The 19,822-nt window shown below is 41.9% G+C and overlaps 1 protein-coding gene across 5 annotated transcripts in view; it reads left to right on the forward strand.

Annotated features, from left to right (window-relative positions):
• Nucleotides 1-1,827: 1,827 nt before the first annotated feature.
• Nucleotides 1,828-19,822, forward strand: part of LOC116387817 (low-density lipoprotein receptor-related protein 8-like) — a 65,293-nt gene continuing 47,298 nt past the window's right edge. For 3 of the 5 annotated variants that reach the window (XM_031855228.1, XM_031855230.1, XM_031855233.1), the window contains exon 1: nt 2,031-2,783. In XM_031855228.1, coding sequence (XP_031711088.1) covers nt 2,528-2,783 — 256 coding nt within the window. In that variant the 5' untranslated portion in view covers nt 2,031-2,527. Of the gene's footprint in view, nt 1,983-2,029; nt 2,784-19,822 lie in introns of those variants that run through there. The other 2 variants (XM_031855231.1, XM_031855229.1) reach the window with 2 other exon arrangements.

Here is a 19,822-nt window from a genome sequence, read left to right on the forward strand (position 1 = left end):
TACGAGACAAGAGTTAACTGTCAAATAATCTATTTACTTGTTTTTGTCAAAAGTGTCAATAAGCAAAGTTAAAAGAAATGATTGCTGAGTAAACCTGGTGTGTAATATAGCCTATATGCTTGCATTGCTCTGCTTTCATGTGTTTTATGAATCATTCTAAATCTTTAATGTTAACCTTAACGTCAGAATGCTATGAATTGTGGGTAATTCCCTCTTACAGAAAGTGTGCATACTGTCTTTGAGAGAGCCCTTGAGAATAACCAGAAAATCATGCTGGTTCGCAAAATGCGACCGGATGCAGTAGGACATCCTGGTATTTTTGGCATACTGACTTTGACATACAATGTATTGGGCCACGTTAAATCTGTTTGTGGCATTCTAAATAGTATGGTAGTATTGGAAAGCACAGCATATACCCCCTTTTGGGCTGACTGACTACAAGGCTTTGGATTGATAGCAGCTCCCTGTCTCCCTTCTTGCGTTACTGCATCAAGGACACAGGACACGAGGTGAAAGAGAGTTCAACACTTAAAATGTCAACATACATACACACTCCTTGGCTTGTTGGAAGAACAACACTCTGTAAGTAGATAGAGCGGAGCCTTCGGCCCCAGGCATCTCCAGAGGATGCTGACCTACCGATTGACTGTTCTGCCTGTGATCTGGAGAACGTGCATTCTGACCTCTGATTAGGTGTGCTTATGTCCGCATTTAAGGCTTAGTGACAACTGTATGCAAGTGTAGCTGAGAGGAGAAGATACCATGTTTGGTATTAATTGTTTCTAGGTTAAATACCCCTTAAAGCAGTAACCTTCAGAATTGAGGGTGGCTATTGCATTTGTGACCACATTCCTGTGTATCCCTTGAATCGCTGTTGATCGGTTCACCTTGAATTCAAGATTCAATAAACCTTCAGCCTACGACAGTGAAAGTCTCTTGCTGCTTCTTCTTCAGTCTCACAATATTTCCATCACAGTGTTGACTGCAGTGCTATAGTGTCGTGCAAGGTTGTATTGTCTTTAACTGTGGTTGTGGTTGTGTTGCTCGGATAGGGATGAGACGATGGCTTGAACCTTAATGTTGTCTTCATCATCCCAGTGTTTAACAGCTAAGTTGTTTCAGATCTGGGTGGCACTCTTTGGTGGGGGCTGTAGATGTGCAAGTAAGTCGTTTTTTATTATTATTTATTTTCACTTAACCTGCATATCAATTTGCAATCCTCACACTACAGTGTAACACATAAAATGTGTTGCAATTTAAGCCTGAGTCTGTTTGAATGTAAAGATTTCATATAATTTCAGTAGGGGATAAAATTAGATAAAGAATATCATAATATCAGGGTAGTATTATACCCAGCCATGTTTACTATTGAATTCAAATAATCAATACTTGAGTTAAATATTTAGTGATTGAGTTATTTTAAACTTACATTACTTATAATACTTGGCACAAATCCATTGCGCCACAGTAACCCAGCACTTTTATGTGTATTTGTGGCCTGCATAAATTACTTGTTGCTCTGTCTGTTTTTTTTTTTTCTATTCTGTTCTACTCTATTCTATTCTAATTTGGAGCTTCAAACAGTAGTACCATTAAACATCAAATGAAGGCTCCTTTAGCTGCTGTTATCATACTGATCGAAAGCTTCGGAACAGCTTCGACATGGACCTCGTTTTCTCTTCAATTTCAAGGAGGAAAAATACAGTAAATATAAATACTCCAACAATTCTATTCCATACTATTCTACTCTTCTCCCCGCCCCACGCGCTGTCGTCACGCACTGGGCAGCCAGTGAGGCGGAGGGAGGGGGTGTCTCACAGCGGAGAGGCAGGCGGCAGCGTCGCAGCGTTACAACAAGAGCGGCTCTTGGGCTTTGTTTAGTGGATGTGAATGAGCTCCATCACCTCCTTCAGAAATGTGGACGGATATAAGGACGTTGCTACTTTTTCATTCGCTTCTCCTGAGGCTTCATTTCTCGGAAGGTCAGTGTGCTTTCCCCCCCCCCAGCGTGTGAGACGTTTATGAAATAAAATATAAACCGTGTGTGTGTGTGTGTGTGTGTGTGTGTGTGTGTGTGTGTGGGTGAGTGATGGAGGGGGGATGTGGAGGTGAGAGATTGGAAGCGCTGCCGGTACTCACACGCGCGTGTGCGTTTGTTACTAAGAGGATAAAAAAAGACAAACTTCTCTTTATGTTATAACGCAAGGACATGACTTGTTTGATTTTAATGTGTGATAGTTTGGTCTCTGAATGAATTGATTCGGGGTTCAGCATCTGTCATGTGTTTCCCGGCTGTGAGCGTCCATACTGCATCAGCGGTAGCTGTAGTAGCCCAGACTGAATCTTTGTCTCTATGTTGTGGAGAATTATGTCCGGCAGACACGGGGCCTATTCTGCTGCGGTTTCCTCCTCCTCCTCCTCCCCCTCCTCCCATGACAGCTTTTAATTATCACGGTAAAGTAGATAAACAAAAACTGAAAGAAAACGGGGATCATGACGCTCCCAGCGCCTCAGCCAATTGACCTGAATGAATGCTGAATATCAATTAGGCATTCATTTGCAAATTACAGTTGAACTACAAGCGGGTACTACTCCGCGATGTACCGCTTGTTTCGCTGATCCGTCTTGGAGCTGTTCTCCCCTCATGTTTTTTCTTCTTCTTCCAGCAACGGATGAGTGTGAGGATGGACAGTTTCAGTGCAACAACAAAAGGTGTATACCGACCATCTGGAGGTGCGACGACGATGACGACTGCTCAGACAACAGTGATGAAGAAAACTGTCGTAAGTGAAGAAGAAGAAGCAGAAGAAACATTCCTTTATTAGTCCCACAGTGGGGAAATTATTCTCAGCATTTGACCCATCCCTGTATGTATAGGGAGCAGTGGGCTGCCAATGACAGGCGCCCGGGGAGCAGTAAGTGTAACAGTGGAGAAATGAAGACATAGAAGCTCTGTTAACTGAGAATAAAAACACCTGTGATGATTGGGCTGTTATGCAAATATCACCATAAATGGTAATAACCTGTGACAATAATATCAAAATAGAACAAAATAATAAAAACTTAATTAGGTCACTGCAACCCCCCCTCCCCCCTTCCCAATGCCAACCACCAAGAGCAATTAACTGTGAAAATGTGTACTAAAACCTTAAAGCATCCTATTGTATTATTTGAATCTCATAGACTATTGACAATTTTTTTTAACCTACGAAAAAGGTTAAAATGAAATACTATTTCTTTATATCATTAATTTCATATAGAGACAATAGCTGGAACTGCTCCCATCAGCCATGAAAGCTTCCCTTAATGGTCTGTTCATGACTGGAATGTGTATTGAAGCCGAAGCTAAAAATGTTAAACGTTATGAACCTGAAAAGGCACCCATATTTCCCATGGGTCTCTGCCCTCTCATCATTTAGAAATTTTTTTATGGTGGATTTGCTATCCTATTAGCGGTTTCTCTATTCTCTCATTATGCAGGACAGTGTCTTATTTTTAGGGAGCTATTAAAGCTTTCAGAGTTAACAAAGAGGCACAAATAAAATCACGTTTTGAGTGGAGATCAGGCATGTGTGTGGGTGTGCCTTAGGCCCAGAGTGTGTGCAGCGGACTTCATATATATATATATATATATATGTATATTTAGCTCAACAAGCATGCTTTTTTAAATGACGGTTGATGGAACCATTTTCCAATCTGTCCGGCTGAGAGACGGATTGCGTGGTGCGTCAGTTTAGTGCACAGCACAAAGCTCTGACAGGTATTTTGGATGTGTTGTTCTGCGCAGAAATGATAACATTCCAGTTTCCTTTCTGAATGCGAGCCTGTGGCCTATATTTTGGAAGGCTGCTTGCGCTGAAACCAGGGAAGTTGTGCCAAAGCTGAATCCAAGCCCTGCATGTTTGCCATGCAGCAATGTTGTTTCGTGGTTAATTGTGGCTCGGGAGGAATTCCTGCACCTCCCCACACACATACATACTCTGTATCTCTCCTCATACATCTCTCAGTCTTTGTTTGTTTCAGTCTCTTTCTCCCACAAACTCCCACACACATAGACCTGTTGTATACCAACACCTCATGGTTCCTTGGTGTTATTCTGGAGGTGTTTTGCCGTTGTCGCCCTGTTTCTGAGGCCAGCAGGACGAGTCCTTGGGCATGCCAAAGAAAGCCCGTAATTTGGAGCATCTTAGCTGCTAAAACATTCATGTGTCACTGCCTCTCTCTCTCTCTCACATACACACACACACACACACACACACACCCCTGATGTTTGCAGAAAATCCTTACTCTATGAGGCTTTAGTTCCTCAGTGTTTCCTTTATGAATGAAATAGGAAATTGTTAGAGAGGTTTTATTACCCCCTGTGTTTTTTCCATCAGGCAGAGCTTCTGACACAGGGTTTGAGGGAAAACACTCCTGCTGAAAGCCTTTTAAGCTGAGACTACTGTCAACCCACCATTTGATGATCATGACAGTCCAGCATTACTTGCCATTATGTTAGAGAGTGGCCTTCACACGGTGTCCATTTCTTTTCCTCATGTGTGCTGTATCTGCGTGGGCAGGCGGATGAGGCCGAGTGAGATTTGTCTCTGCACTTGCATCAGCAGTGTTGGACCACTGATTGGCTAAACATAGTACTTGTTCAACTTTTACCCTGTTTGATTTGGAGAAGAGGTTCTCCGGCACTCTGTGCCGCTCTGGCAATATTTAATTAATGTGTTACTATTGAAGTCACTCTCAGGGGTCGCTTCTGTAAACCCTTTCTATTTCTACATCTGAGGCGGCTTAAAGACAGAGGGACAGACATTGTAGTGCGCAGTGAAGTGTAAACCTGCACAACATATGCTGCACAGGGGGAGATTGCGGTGAGGATTTAGCTTGTACACACAGCAAATCCTGTGCGGGAATTACACAGCTTGTTTCTTGTTGACTATTAAGTGTGTATGCATTTGTTTACATGTTTCTAAATGGTTGAATGGATGGTCTCCTGTTTTTATTCTACTTTTATTAATAATTTATTATTTTACAACACAAGGCCAAGCCCAAGAGTTTAGTGACTGAATGTGTGCAACAGACCACGGTTATGAAATATGCAGGAGGAAACCTTTGCCGCAGCTCCTTATTTGTCATGCCAGTGTCACCTTATATCCAACCTGCCTGCTGCTTGTAGTTGAACCTCAAAGAACAGGTGTAAATATCTTAAAACGCTGCTATTGCTCATACCCAGCATGCATCACGATCCTCCTCCACCCTGTTCCTGTTCCTAACCACATCCCCCACCACTCCACCCCCAGAATGCATCCCATCACCATCCCCCATCATCCAAACTCTATCCCCCCTCTGACCAGTCACTCGCTGCATGCACCCATACATTCATACATGCATAATTGCACTCATAAGTATGCGTGGACAAGTATGTACCAGACGCACGTGAGCATAAATGCATAAATAATCCCAAATGAATGCACACCAATGAACTCTGAACCTTTCAGCAGAATTGAAAAAGTGAATATAGATAAACCACAGTAGAAACTGTACATTTAGTTTACTGGTTGAATCACATTTCTGGGGAGGATGAGATGCAAAGCCTCCCTGCCTCCCGCCTCGTCTGGAGTTGACAGCAGTGGAGGCAACAAAGGAATTGTGCCTTGAATTCTCAAAGTCAGATTTGTGCAAACTCTGACACGGAGCCGCCGTTTAATCTTCGCCCTGATTATAGCAGCAATATCGGCCAGTTTCCATCTATCTGCGTTACCTTCAAAGTCCAGCACATCCGACTTTCTCCTCATCCTTGAATGTGATAACGATCCATATCATCCGTGTTCATGAATTTAACATCAATACCTGCAGGGACGCATTTTCACACCGCCACTCAGAGCTCACACAGTATTCTCTTATTTTCCTCGGAGATGCAGAGTCAGCAACAAACTGTGTGCCTCCTCCTTTTGTATTCTTTTACCTAATAAATCCACACAACTCCTTCAGAGGCCAACTAAATTGCGAAACTGCTGGTGCCCCTCCACACCTCCTGTAGTCATAATGAATTTCTTTATCCCAAAGCCTTTCAGTGGATGCAGCCTCCTCTGCTGCTGTTGTTGTAACCAAAGTCCTGCCAACACACCAAGTTTTAGAAATGCACAAAGTGTCCCTCCAGCCTTGCTTAGTGCTTTATTCAACAGTGTTTAAACCTCAGCTGCTTTTTGCTCAGCTTATATCTGACACCAGTTGAGGAAAGAGTAAAACCACGAGTGTGAAGTCGGTGTGCAGGTATTTTTTATTTATGTTGTCTCAGGACATCTGGATGTTCTCTACGGTCTTGCACAGTCTGTACATTGACCACATTATCGAAGATTAGTTTCGCCTTCCAACTGTATTGCCTTTCTTTCGAGCTTCTTGTGTGTTTCTGGTAAAGAGCTTATGCTATGTACACTGAAAGGCACCGTGGCCCTCTGAATGTCTTTTCATCTCTTGACAATAGTCACAATTGCTCACTGGCTTTAACTTTGAAATCCTTTTCATTTTCTTTAAAACGCTACAGGTGTTGCTCTGGATAGAATGACAGAGCTCTGAGAAACACGTTGGTATGGTATGTTAATGGTAACTGAGAGAAAGAGGGCCTCACATTATGGGATTGTTTTTTGTATTGCTTATCCTCTGCATTTTATTTATTTTTTTTCAACTGCCTTCTGCTTTTTCAAAAAGGATTTGCTGTCAGAAATCTCTCAGACCTATTAATGCTCACCTACAGGCATGTCTTGTGTTGCCCGCATCACCGTCTATTGGTTTAAATTGACCTATTTGGAAGCAATTCGGTCCCATTGCCATCCACATTATAGCCACCATCTATGTATCTGAATTCCTCTCCTCTCTGCAAAAGAATCCAACAAAAATCAGGAAGAAGTTTGCTGCAGCATTGCGACTCTGTTCCCTGTGGCATCAACACTTCCAGGCAACTCTCCTTTTTAAGGAACTCGGGTCTCTGTTTTTATTGTTGTTTATAAGTAAGCTGTACTGGACACTTCCCAGCCAGGGATCTACTTGTAAATGCAGAACAATAATAATACAGTAACCTGTGATGTTCTGGGGGAAAGAGAGAGACCCATCATCCCGATGTGTTTCAGACTTATCAGTGTTGAAAACATGTCTTGTTTTTGTTTCTTCCTTTGTATTTCCCCCCACAGTTGCTGCCGCTGCTTGTCTGCGTTTGACAGTGTAGAAGTGAGGCGTTGTTGATGGTGTGGAAAAACAAAGACAGTGGGATAAAAAAACAAGTGAAGTTGAAGTGATAGAAAGTGGGCAAAGAAATCATTCTGCCCTGCAGGGTGAGACGGGGCAGTTGTTTGTGTTCGTATCAAATTCTCTCCATAATCTCCACGGCTGTTGACAACTGTACGAAGCGTGGAAAGGATTAAGCCTTTATCTCGCCATGCAATGAGGCAGGTTTTCCACGGGTCTGTGGTCAATTTGTGTTCCGTTAACTCACTCACTCGCAGTTCACATAATCATGATGGAGCCCTAATAAGCAATACAATGTTTAATCTCCCAGATAAAGCAAACATTTTAAGGCAAAAATTGTTTCATTCATGAAGTCTAATTGATCTCGAATCTTTTATCTGTAACCCTTTTTTTTCATTTAAGCAAGAAGCTCAGAAAGTCTGTTTATAGTTTATATAATATAATCTACTGCAGAGGTCGATAGATAGATATTATAGATTCCTTAGCTCGGTTTTTATTTTTTTCAATTCAATTTTAAGCAAGATGCAGAGCACACACATGTAACAAATCAAACTACAATTAAGATATTTTTGACCTTCCCATTAAACAGCAAATTCAATTTGTAATGGTGTACATGTCCAATAGTTCATTAATATTAATTAGGTTTTAAATCATCTCCCATTCTGACCGTTAGACGGTGACTAGACATTTTCTTCCTGGAAACATTTAGTGCTTAGTGCATTTATTGACTTCACGTGTCTACAACTCTCACTGGACATCTGTATCAGGCCAATGCTCTGATACAGATGTCGAGTCCCCATACACATGTGTTTGTTTGCTTGGTGGCTCTACTGGCCCACTGCCCTGTGTCTGGGTGTCTCAAAGCCAGCATGCCCAAAGTGATCATTAAGAAGCCTGCAATTGAGCTATTATCTCAGATTAGTGCAAAGATGCTGAGAGAGAGGATGAGAGAGAGAGATAGGGACGGGGGGGGGGAGGATTAATGTGTGGGATATAAAACATCACTCAGCCTCAACCTTTTGCCCTCTGTCATTTATATATTTTTATCCCCCATTCCACTTGGTTTTTTATTGCTCAACACCTAATAGAAAGCTTTTATTTTCATCATTTTATACATTACACCTCCCAAAAAGCTCTGTTCATTTGGAAGGAAAAGATGCAGATATTTCTCTGGGGACGCTCTTAGCAGTGCAAGTTTCCTCGTGAAAAATGCTGTTTCAGTTCAGTTGATTCATTGAAATATTGGCATAGTATTCAAACGACAGCATACACTGTAAATCTATGCAACGCTAGTTTTTAAATTGAATGATCTTATGTGTGCTTTCAACACTGGATTCTGGTCTTAAACGTTTGTTTTTAAGTCAATTGACTTCATTCTGCCTTTTATATTTGAATCATGCTGTTAAAAAGCTTGTCATGAACCAAAGAGGATAAAATGCAAAGTGTTGTGTCGCATGCCTCACCGTTGAGTGGATCGATCATATCAACCTTTTTATGTTATTTTCTTGCATATTAATAAGAGCCTCGCTGTCAGTTACTGCTGCAGAGTGTGTTCTCTCAACAGCACAACGGTGCTTAGAACACGTAAATGTCAACTAAAAAAAAGAGAGGATGTCATGCAGTTAATTCATTCAAATATTCACAACACCTGACAGTTGTTGTGAAACTGTAAGAATGAGAACAGCCTGTACATGCAGCTGGTGAAATCTTGTTTTTTTATTTACTGAGTTGAGCTAATAAAATCCTGCCACTGCACTTACATAAAATAGTCACAGATAAAGTGATGCTGCGACACATGGCTATAGTTTTTGTATAACCGTTGCTCAGTAGTGGCAGTGATATGGACCCAGGTTAGCTTGGAAATCGATAACACACATGCTGGAGGTTTGAGAGAAGATGCATGCTCTGTGAACCCAGGCCCCGGGGCCACAGGCATCCAGGCACACACAACGCCTTTCATCCTGAATCACTGTCAGAAAAACACAAACCCACAAGGGAGGATGTTGGCACGTATTGCAAGAACTGTGGCCCTTTGCAATGTGTGATTCATTTTTGTGAAAAATGTCACTTCATGTGACTCAACAGGCATGCTTGTGAATCTTTTGCTGATAGCTCCGGGGATGTTGGGATTGGCGGAGTGTGGCTGCGAGTTGCACTTTATTTAGATTTATCTGTTTGTGGATGAGTACACACACTCATCACAGACCTACAGAGGACATTATGCCACTCTGAAGCCAAGCCAGGGTAACAGAGAGCGTCAGCAGCGCGCGTGGTAGTGAATTGGAGTGATGAGCAAAATGGCTGTGACACAGCAACCAAAGCCCTCCGTCTCTTTCTTTTTAATGACGATTCAGTGTAGCTGGATGAATTACGGCTGTCGCTTCCACTCACAGATGCAGCAACAACCTCTTGCACAGCTACACAGTTACTCATTACAATGCCACCATCGCAATGTTAAAGCTTTGCATTTCAGGCCGTCACTGCCCTGAGATCATTCCACCTGCCTACATGTCTCCCCCCAATGACGCACCGGGCAGACCCTTTGTGCCTGGCTGGAAATTAAATGAGACTAATGCATTCCTCCTAAAGGGCCAGACGAAGGGACTAAAGAATGGCCATCTACTGTAGATGCAGTCACAATTGGGGCTGGGAGATTGAATGATTATATATAATCAATATTCAAACTGATGCTGCTCTTTCCTGTGTGACTGAAGATATTTAGATGTACAGTCATTATGGAGCATCAGCTCAATGTGGGGGCAAAACATGTTCTAAAGGTTTAGTGTCATTGTAGGAGTAAAGCCAAATTAGTCTCTATTCCCTGTCAAAGAATGACTTGTGATTCAGTTTCTTAACAAATACTAACTTTGTGAGCTAAAGCTAAGTTAACTGGGGATTTCATTCTGTCAAATCTGAACAATGATGGCAAATAAGAATCAGCTTTTATCTACTCAGCAATAGATTTTCAAGCGTGAGAAGCCTTGAATCCAGGTGGCGACAATCAAATGAATGTTTCTACAAAACCAACCTTCCAATTAGTAGAAGAGCACTTTTACATGGGATGACTAAATTACAAATTTCCCCCTGGGGATGAATAAAGTACATATCTATCTATCTATCTATCTAAATGTGTCAAATGTCTAGACTCCTAGTGCTTCAGTCTGCTCAGTGTAGATCTGTACAAAGAAAAATGTGGCACTTTATGATGGAATATAAATACAATTGTGGATTATAAAAGAAGTTATTGGCTGTGTTTAGAGCGCAGAGCTTTTCAGCAGAGCAGCTTTTTTCACAGTCCTCTGCTGGCCTGTTTTTACATCAGAGTGTTATGTTTTCAGCACTTTCACTCTTCTTAAAGTATGAATTTAATGGCAGCCACCATTTGATTTTTTTTTTCTCATGCACAAAAGTGATGTCATCTCTTGTGACAAGGATCGCCAGAGAAAAGAAGAAGAAGAGCGAGGAGGCAGTATAGAGGCGAGCCAAGCAGGGTGTTGTTGCGGTGGTGGTGGGGGTAGGAGGAGGGATGAAGAGTGCTGCAGTGTCATTGATTTTACAGTGTGGTTTTTTTGCAGTGTTATTGTTGTGATGCAGATCAGATAAGGAATAGCAAATAAGACTAAATCACCTGTGGTCTGTCCTTCAAGAAGGTCAAAGTTGAGGGTGTGTTTTCGGTCTTATGCCGCACAATCTGGATGTCGTCATGTACTGAACACAAAAAGAGAGCGAGAGTATTTGTCTACAGAAACATAAGGAGGATAGCCACCACAGGAAACAAAGTGAACGATACACAAAGATGAATGAAACTCTTACTCCAGAGTACAAAAGTGAAACCAATGGCGCCCGTTTGTATTGAATGAAGACAGGCAGAGCATTGTTATGGGAGGGAGGCCCCAACTCGCTACAGAACATCTGCTCGTCATATCAGACACCTGGCAAACGTGCAGCGTTCCTGCTCTACTTACGATGCTGTTTGAAGTACATTTTCTGTATTTAACTTTCAGTCAAAACGGTAGCAAATCAGTTTGTCCTTTATAAACTGTATGCACACCACCTTATGTGTACTCAGTCTTGAAAAAAGTATCTTAAAAAAGCATTTCTTTTGTTGCAGGATTATTGCATTATATGCAGGTGTTGCTTTTATTGTATCCACCAGTCCCACCTCCTCCCATATCAAGACTCCTGAACCTACTCTAAAATCTAATTCACTGTATTCTTTCACTTTATTGACCCACAAAGATCTGCTACTTGTTTACATCCATAAAGACGAAAACATCTTGATCTCAACATTAATGTGCAAGCTTGCATTGATTTGTATGCCAAGGGCTTGTAAAAATGAAATTGTGCTAACCGATTCAAGTGGTGTAGACTTTTTAAATGAGTCTCCAGAATTGTAATCCACTAGTAATGAAATGTTGGTCTTCAGGAATGTACACCAATGCTGCTGTTATATCCCTCAGCTCCTTGAGGCTCAAGTAAGATTTTATGAAATTGGTAAATGAATCACTTCACTTCTCTCCTATTAGTTTAAGTGAGGCCAACCTGAAATGCCACATCTCCGATGTGTAACAATTGCACCGTGCTTTTAATGCAGCCATCTGAGCTGTTCATGCATGAGAGAAACCACAGGAAAGAGTGCATGTTGCTGTGTCACCTTCACCATTTTCTACAATGACACTCACTTGGAGATGCAATGTGTTTGTTCATACTGATACTGTGTGCAGCACATGCAGATGCGTTAAGTCTTGCTTCGCAAAAAGGGAGGAGAGATTGATCCGTGTGTTTTGACATTAATGTGTGGTGGTTGGATTTGACTATTCATAGTTAACGTGGAGTATTTGTTTCTGACCCGCAGGGCTTCAAGGTGCATTCACAGTCCAATGATAAAGTATTAATCTAAGGCATTACCAGCAACAGATTATGTGACGTGCCCACCCTGTACAGCAGCTGCATTGTGCTGCTTTGGTAACGTTCAGCAGCTCTCTGGTGGTGAGAAGGAAGCCTTTAGTCGCGGTCTGAGTAATCTGCTTCTGTGGTGGGTGGCTGCTGGACTCTTTGATTGGACAGCGGGCCTTTGGTAGGCCCGCACTAGAGAATATCGGCCCTCACAGAGTCCATCAATGGCTGTCTGCGACTTTGCTCCTCCCGTCTGACTCCAGCGTGCTGTTTATGTTTGTGGGAGAGAAGAAGAATGCAAAAAAAAAACAGCAGACAAAGCAGAAGGTCTACTCGCACATGTGCAGAAGTGGGTGAATGTGAGTGTGCGGTGTTTACATGTCGGGTTGTGTTCAAAGGCAAGCAGCATTTGGAACTAAAATCTTAATTACGCTGCCTTCTTGCTATGGGGGCAGATTTTCTAGAACGAGAAATTTGACCTCAGGCAGTATTACAGTTATGCTAATTTTCATCTGCAGCGGGAAATGTAAAATCCAGCTCTCAGTGCCTCGTCACAGCAATTTGAATTCTGTAGTCTTCAGGTCAGTTAGGGTCTTTCTGAAAAGTGAGTCTTCAGCTGAAGCATTGTGTTTCGTATTATTGGAGTCAGGTCTTTGCAAGAAAGAGAGAGAGAGAGAGAGAGAGAGAGAGAGAGAGAGAGAGAGAGAGAGAGAGAAGAGAGAGATGTCTCATTCCCTTTGCAGGGTAAAAGGTTAATCTCCCATTTCCCATTACAGTCCTTTGGTTAGAAGGCGGACACTATAATCCAGTGTGGCACACATTTCCATGCACAGGAGTGAATGATCTGCATGCTCTCCTAATGCATTTGGATGCCTGTGACTTACTCAAGAAGCCTTTTAGCATTTAGCATCCAGACCTATTGTAAACTCAAGATGTGTACTGAAAGACTCCTCAAAAGTAATAGGAGTAGACGGCAACCTTTCTTAAGGCTTTATCAAGTATTCTATTTTCTGTGTTGTGTTCATGAACAGGAATGTAATGACATACTTTGGGTTGACCACAAGCACTTTCGTAGATTAATTTATACATCATATATCAGCAGTCTGAATGCAGAGAAATCTCAGAGACCTAAATACCCATGAAAAATATATCTTGTTATGGCTCATATGGCCCATTTACACTTGTGTCTCATGTTTATGTAAAATCCAGATGTGATTTATTTGACCCGGAGCCACATATGTACCCATAGAAAGAGATTACAATCTTGATTGCATCTGTCTTGGTCTTCCCAGTAGCTTTCCATCGATTCGTCTTCTCCCTTTAACTTAACTTGAACCTGACCCCAAACAGATAATCTTCTTGACGCCTATCCTTAATTTAATCTATGACCTAACCCCAAACATGATGGACAGCACTATAGGAAACACACAGGAAAACACCTTTCAAAGGGGAAACATCAGGGTCTACTCCAGTCTAGGTTGATGGTAATGCAAAACGGCAACGGATATATAACACCAGAGGCCATTTAGTTATAAACAGTTTAGCTAACTAGCCAACAACTATCCAGAAATGAACAAAAACACATGACTTGTGTTGATAGACTTCCAGTGAGACTGTAGTTTTGCTCATCTTCATTGGCGGCCACTCCCTCACTAGTACAGGTTATTAAGAGGTTGCACTGATCAGTGATTTGATCAACTGAAACAGCCCGTTAAACCTTCTGTATGAAGTCTTGAAATTGCTTGAGGCAATTTCTTCCTGTGGCTATGTGTGACAGAGGATGGACGGATCATTTGTGTCACTTTAGCTGCCACTGCCACAAAGGGACACACTCTGTTAGTTGCTATTTACGCAGATCAGTTACAGACATAGTAACACTTGGGAGGAGTAAGGTTGTGTATGCATCTGGCAGAGTTGGACATATTTACACCTTTTCAACATCTGGTAAGAATGTGTCTCATTTGCACCTTGGCTTTTTAGCGGTGTGCCTCTGGCAATGCTGGTCAGTTGATTGGTAATGTAACCACTGGGATGTTTTTTTAATTAGCAAATGGTGGGAAGATAATCTAAGATGTGAACGTGTTAAACAGCCCCATGACTGTGTGAACATAAGCATTTTCATTGTGAGCATGGTAGCATTTAGTTCAAGGCACCAATGTTATTAAGTACAACCTCACAGAGCTGCTAGCATGGCTGTACACTCTGTCTTGTTTAATATTTGTTAGCTCTCCATTTTGAACAAGTAGCATTAAGTGGTTCATTTTACATCACAAGTTCATCTTAAAATGATGGACCCACTGGCTCTTTCATTGTTGCAGGCTTTATAGATTGTGTCATTCAGGTCTCAATATGGAGCGAAGGCATTTGGTCCTGCAGTCATAATTACTTTTGACAGATGGATTAGAATTGTTAAGAACAGTGTCTCCTGTGTGCAGCTACATTGAAAGTGAGAGATTGTCCAAGTGAAGGGGGGAAGTCACTTTGGGGATTCTCCTCATTAATTTCCATTCATCTGATCGCTTCTAACGCAGACTCCTTTATGAGTCACACTTCATCTCAAATTGCTGTAAAAGAGGGTGAAAGGCCTTTCTGTGTAGGCACACTTAAGGTGGTATTTGTTAAACCAAGAAAGAGGAAAAGACGAAGTCAAGATGTTTTGTAGTCCTTGAAAGCGTCTGCTCATATGAGTGCATTTGTGCACTTCATTTATCAGTGAACTTACACAGTGTTGTACTGTAAAGTTTAAACTCACAGCACTGATGTCTTCCCCTGAGATCTTCTTTGAAGCTTTGATCGTTCTCTGCTTCTAATCTGTGAACTGGCAGATTTTAAAGTTAGTTGTATCTTTGTAGGGAAAGCTTTTATTCCAGATGTCTCTTGTAACTTCAAAACTAAGGAAATGTACAGATGGTGACATTTTACAGATTTGGTCTTTAGAGACTTTGGGGAAAGTTGAACACCCTCCCTATAGCTTCCCAAATTTCTTTCAAAGTTCTTTCCTCCGAACCCTCATCTTTAAAAGGCAGTTTGAACATGAAACAAGGCCTTGCTGAGATGTGTGTGATGTCAAGGCTTCCCTGAATCCTTAAAGGTTTAAAACCGGGAGTCTGATCAATACATCTCTGGGGAAAAGGTATGGGACCGCTGAGACTGTGATGAGAAATACAAGATCTCAAGACTCGATAACACACAGCACAACTCAAAGCAGAAGGGTCAACCTCTGCAGACTGTGGTGTTTAAGGCCAGGCAGAAGGAGCATCTGGCTGCTGTGTTGATCTGGAGTCATTTCAAATGGAGCGTGCAGGAGAGGCTCTGGAGGGAAGAGCAGCAGTGAAGGTGTCAGCTGTTTGGCTGAGAGACCTGTCCTTAAACTGTGCGTCTCCTTGTTTTCTACACCACTTTATTTCCAAAAACTGTGGGGCAGGTGACAGACTGCACCAACCAGCTTGTTTCCTTATTATTCGGATGACACGTCAGTTGTGAGGTTACCAGCTACAGCGCTTAATGACATCTACGATAATGTGTCATTTTCTGCATAGTTAGCTTCAATGTTTTTTTGCAAAGGCTTGTGATTTTGTCAGAGATTCAGCCTTCATCAAAACGAAGCTTTCAGCATTTCAGCTCAACAGGCCCATCCAGGATTATCCAGCAGGATTATAGTTTTTAGGAATGTTTCCTGTTATTCTGTTCATTTTCTGATGAAAGTAGGACTTTAGGGTGCATGTGCTAGCTCCAACTGTGGAAAGTGCATTTTATCTGACCTTTGCCGCGTTTAGAAACAGCAGCAAAGGCTGGTTACTGCAAACACCTGCTGTTAAAATCTTGCCAGCTTCCGCTACTGCACGGCCATAATTAGATTCCTCTGCCAAATTACTTTTTTTCAATGAAATGCTCAGTAATTGCTTAGTTCTTCCTCATAGCTGCTCATATTTTGAAGAAACATTGTCCTAGTTCAGGCAGGACATAGAAGTCACTATCGCAACATGAAACAAGGCAGCTAATATAAGGTGTGTATCCCTGTAGCTCCTTCCTCCTATACCTGCTGCTCTGCTGCAGACTGGTTGTGCTGTTTACTCGATCCACCATCACACCCTCCTCCTGTGAGGCTCCTGTCTATGTGTTTCTGGAGGGGTTTCTCTTAATCTCTTCCAAATTTCAGTGTCTTCTGACACACTTGGGGTTTGTTGTGCTCCCCGCTGAATCATTAGCAGGCTGCTGGAATTCATGCCCCCCCCCGAGAGCAGAACCTGTACCTCCCAAATATAACTGTATAACCTCTTGTACAACAATTGTTTTAACTCCATAATGAGATGTAAAATTCCTGGCTGAATCTAGGTTAGACTTTCCAGCAGAAGTGATAATTACATAGAATTGGGTGACATTACAGCGAGGTTGCGTCACTGATGCGGCTTAAGAAACACCACATGTCAGCTGTAAAGAAAGTACAGTACACTTTGAATTGTACTGTATATTATGAGTTACCTTCATCCGTGTGTTCTCGTCTCACATTCTGATCTTGTATATTCATAGATACGCTATAGATGGGTCCTATGGGGACTATTTCTATGTTCACAGCCGTGTTCTTTGCTGATGAACCCGATGCCTCCTCGTTGATATAGATACCATTTCACAGCATGACAGAAATGGAAATATTCAAGTTACGGTAGATTAATGCATGTCACATGGCATTTCTCTGGTGGCTGGTATTAAAAGAAAAAGATAAGCGGTAAAGTTATGCAAGTAATGTAAGCTAATGTAGGTCAGTTCATTATCTGACCGTACTAATCTCATACAGCAGCCTATCATGAGTCACAGCGACCTACAAGATGTCCAAAACGGTCCTACGTCAACACGTCGCTGAGCCGAACAGGGTTTGATTTCCTCCTCCTCTGTGTTACAGTGAATAACTGGTCATGTCTGGTCTATGTACTTTACTTCCTTTATTATCCCCGACGGGAGGATCATGCTATTAGTCGCGTGGGTTCGGGTTCTCGCAATTAAAATGCATAATATTTTGGGTGCCCAGTTATTGCATGCTCAAGGCCCTTATACATCGAATGGCTATTGCTTGAAAAACAGCAAACTTAATTAAAATCAGGTTTAATTTCATGAGATGCTTGAGGATTACAGCTAAACTATATAACATGCTGCATGTAAAGAAAACAGTGTAGCACGTCAATAATAAACAGAATGCTGTGGCACTGTCACTATAAACTTGCTGGACGTAAACTGGTAGAAGTTCATGTCTGCTCTTTAACGTGATGGTAAATTCAACGTACCGCATGCATATTTTCTTTTCAAGCTCAACCGCACTTCATTTAAACAGTGAGTTTCAGCTTGTTTGCATGTTTAGAGTCGCCTGCAGCTTTGGCCGGCCCTGTATAGTTTATATGATGGAACAGTGTGTCCCAGTGAAGATGCCAGGTTGTAGGATGAAAATGTTGACATATGGCTGTGCATCAAAGACATTTTGCTTCTCTAAACCAGCAAACACGAGGAAAAAGACGAGTAGCAGAAGGTCAGACACATGGAGCAGGAATCATGCGGTGAAAGGCAGGGATATGTGTGTGTATTTGCAGGCTTTATTCTTAAACACTGATGTATGTGTTATCTCAGCAGTATATGTCAGTTGTATTTAACCGCTATGTGCATCTTGTGTGTGTGTGTGTGTGTGTGTTTGTGTCCACCCCCGTGCATGCTCCATATAAGCACGCACTGAGAAAGGAAGCGGACCGTCACATGAGCATGAATAAAAGAATTGCATTGAAGCCTGAAAACAGTTTGATAAATAAAGACTTGTTCTGAATGTCAGCGTAGCTCAGCTGTGTCCTGTTCGCCCTCTCACAGATGCTGGTGTCCAACCACCTGTACTGCTTCCTGATATTGTTCTGTCATACTTTAGACATTGGGGTTTTTGGGGTTTAGCCAAGCTGAAGCAAAGCGTCTTCAGTATAAAGCCCTCCCAGGCTGCCTTGGAGGAACTAAGGAGCTTCGCTAGCTCACGCTGCCCAGTCTCCTCCTTGGTCAGGGGTTGTTTGTGCCAATGTGACCTCACAGGGGGAGAGAAAATATGTCTTTTTTAGTAGGCTGAGATCTATAATTAGCACAGTATCTGTCTTTGGCCAGTACACAAGGTCCAAAGAAATGCTGGGCAGTGAACAGCACCAAGTAGACGTGTTGTGATGCACACCTGACAGCGGGCTTTGTGGGTCACTTAAACCTGTCCGTCTATATCTTAAAAGCCGTCAATACTTTAATTGCGTATATTCCGGAGACCGTGTTGCTGGTTTGATGGAACTGATATGAAACAAAGTAAAGACAGATGGTAGAGTAAGGATATGAGGTGGTTTATATAAGACACTTTTCACTTCAGTTCCACTCAAAACACCCATCAAGGGGCAATTTGCATATAACGTATAACAATATAATCGTCATCATCCGGCCAATGACACTCAAGTTCAGTCAATTTGATTTATATAGCCCTGAATCGCCTTCAGCGTGGATAAGGAACAACAAGAATTTGCTATGTTATCACGAAAATTAAGCCTGCAGCCCAAATCGGATTTACCATAATCTGATTTCATATCTGCCTAATTTTATCTTTAACATTTGATTTGCTCAATTTGTCCAAAATGGTAAAAAGGAACTGCAAGAGAGAGAGAGATGGAGAGAGAGAGAGAGAGAGAGAGAGAGAGAGAGAGATCTAATCTGTTAATGCCAGTGCTCTGTGGCTCTGTGTTGCTCGATCAATACTCTATCAACCAGTGCTGAGTTAAAGCTCAGCCCCATTTGTTTTTTTTGTCTTCCTGTTGGTTCACTACTCTCCAGACAGGCCTGACTGACAGGAGACAATACTTGGTGCTTCCAGATAAGGGGATGGAGTCAACAAGAGAAATGACTTACTCACTCTATAAGGACACCTTTAATTCACATATATGTAGCTTCAACTGTGGGTATACAATAACTGAGATATATTAAATATGAATTCATTAAAGTTCTGCCTATGCATCTGGCACTTCTAGCAAACCTCAATACTCAAATTAGCCTCATTAGATTCTATAATCATTCGCAAAAGCAATTTCAAGAACAGCTTATCCCAAGTCTTGTTGATGCCATGCTGTATTTTGCATGCTACCATGGTATCCTATTCATTTGGGAAGGTTTAATCATTTGCATGCCGGGTTTAAGCTAACAGGATACATTATGTTTCCTGCTTCGACAACACTCCCGAATTCACTCTGAGCTAATGAGGCCATTTGTCTTCTAATGCCCAAGAGAATGTGCTTATCACTACATTACCTATTAGGCTTCTTGTGGCCTCCAAATGGTAAGAGCTGTCATTAATATCCTTCAAGGTAAAAATAAAAAAGTTTCTTCAAGGGGTTAGGTCGTGTGTGTGTGTGTGTGTGTGTGTGTGTGTGTGTATGTGTGTGTGTGTGTGTGTGTGTGTGTGTGTGTGTGGATATCTGGTGACTGAAGGCTGTCTGCTGCTCTGGTCTTGAACGTCACTGAATGATTGAGTGAGCTCAGTTCAGGACACATTAAAAAGTAAATCCAGGAGCCGTATTCCCACATATTCATATTCACACACTAAGGTTTCACCAGTCCATCACAGTTTTTGAAGCTTCCTAGTTGGTATGTTTTTGGGGGCGGTCTCTGAAAAAAAATCCTTAAAACATTATTTGTTAAA

Source organism: Anarrhichthys ocellatus, unplaced genomic scaffold (assembly GCF_004355925.1).
Source record: "Anarrhichthys ocellatus isolate YVR2014 unplaced genomic scaffold, GSC_Weel_1.0 scaffold15, whole genome shotgun sequence".
NCBI classification, from domain to species: Eukaryota; Metazoa; Chordata; class Actinopteri; order Perciformes; family Anarhichadidae; genus Anarrhichthys; species Anarrhichthys ocellatus.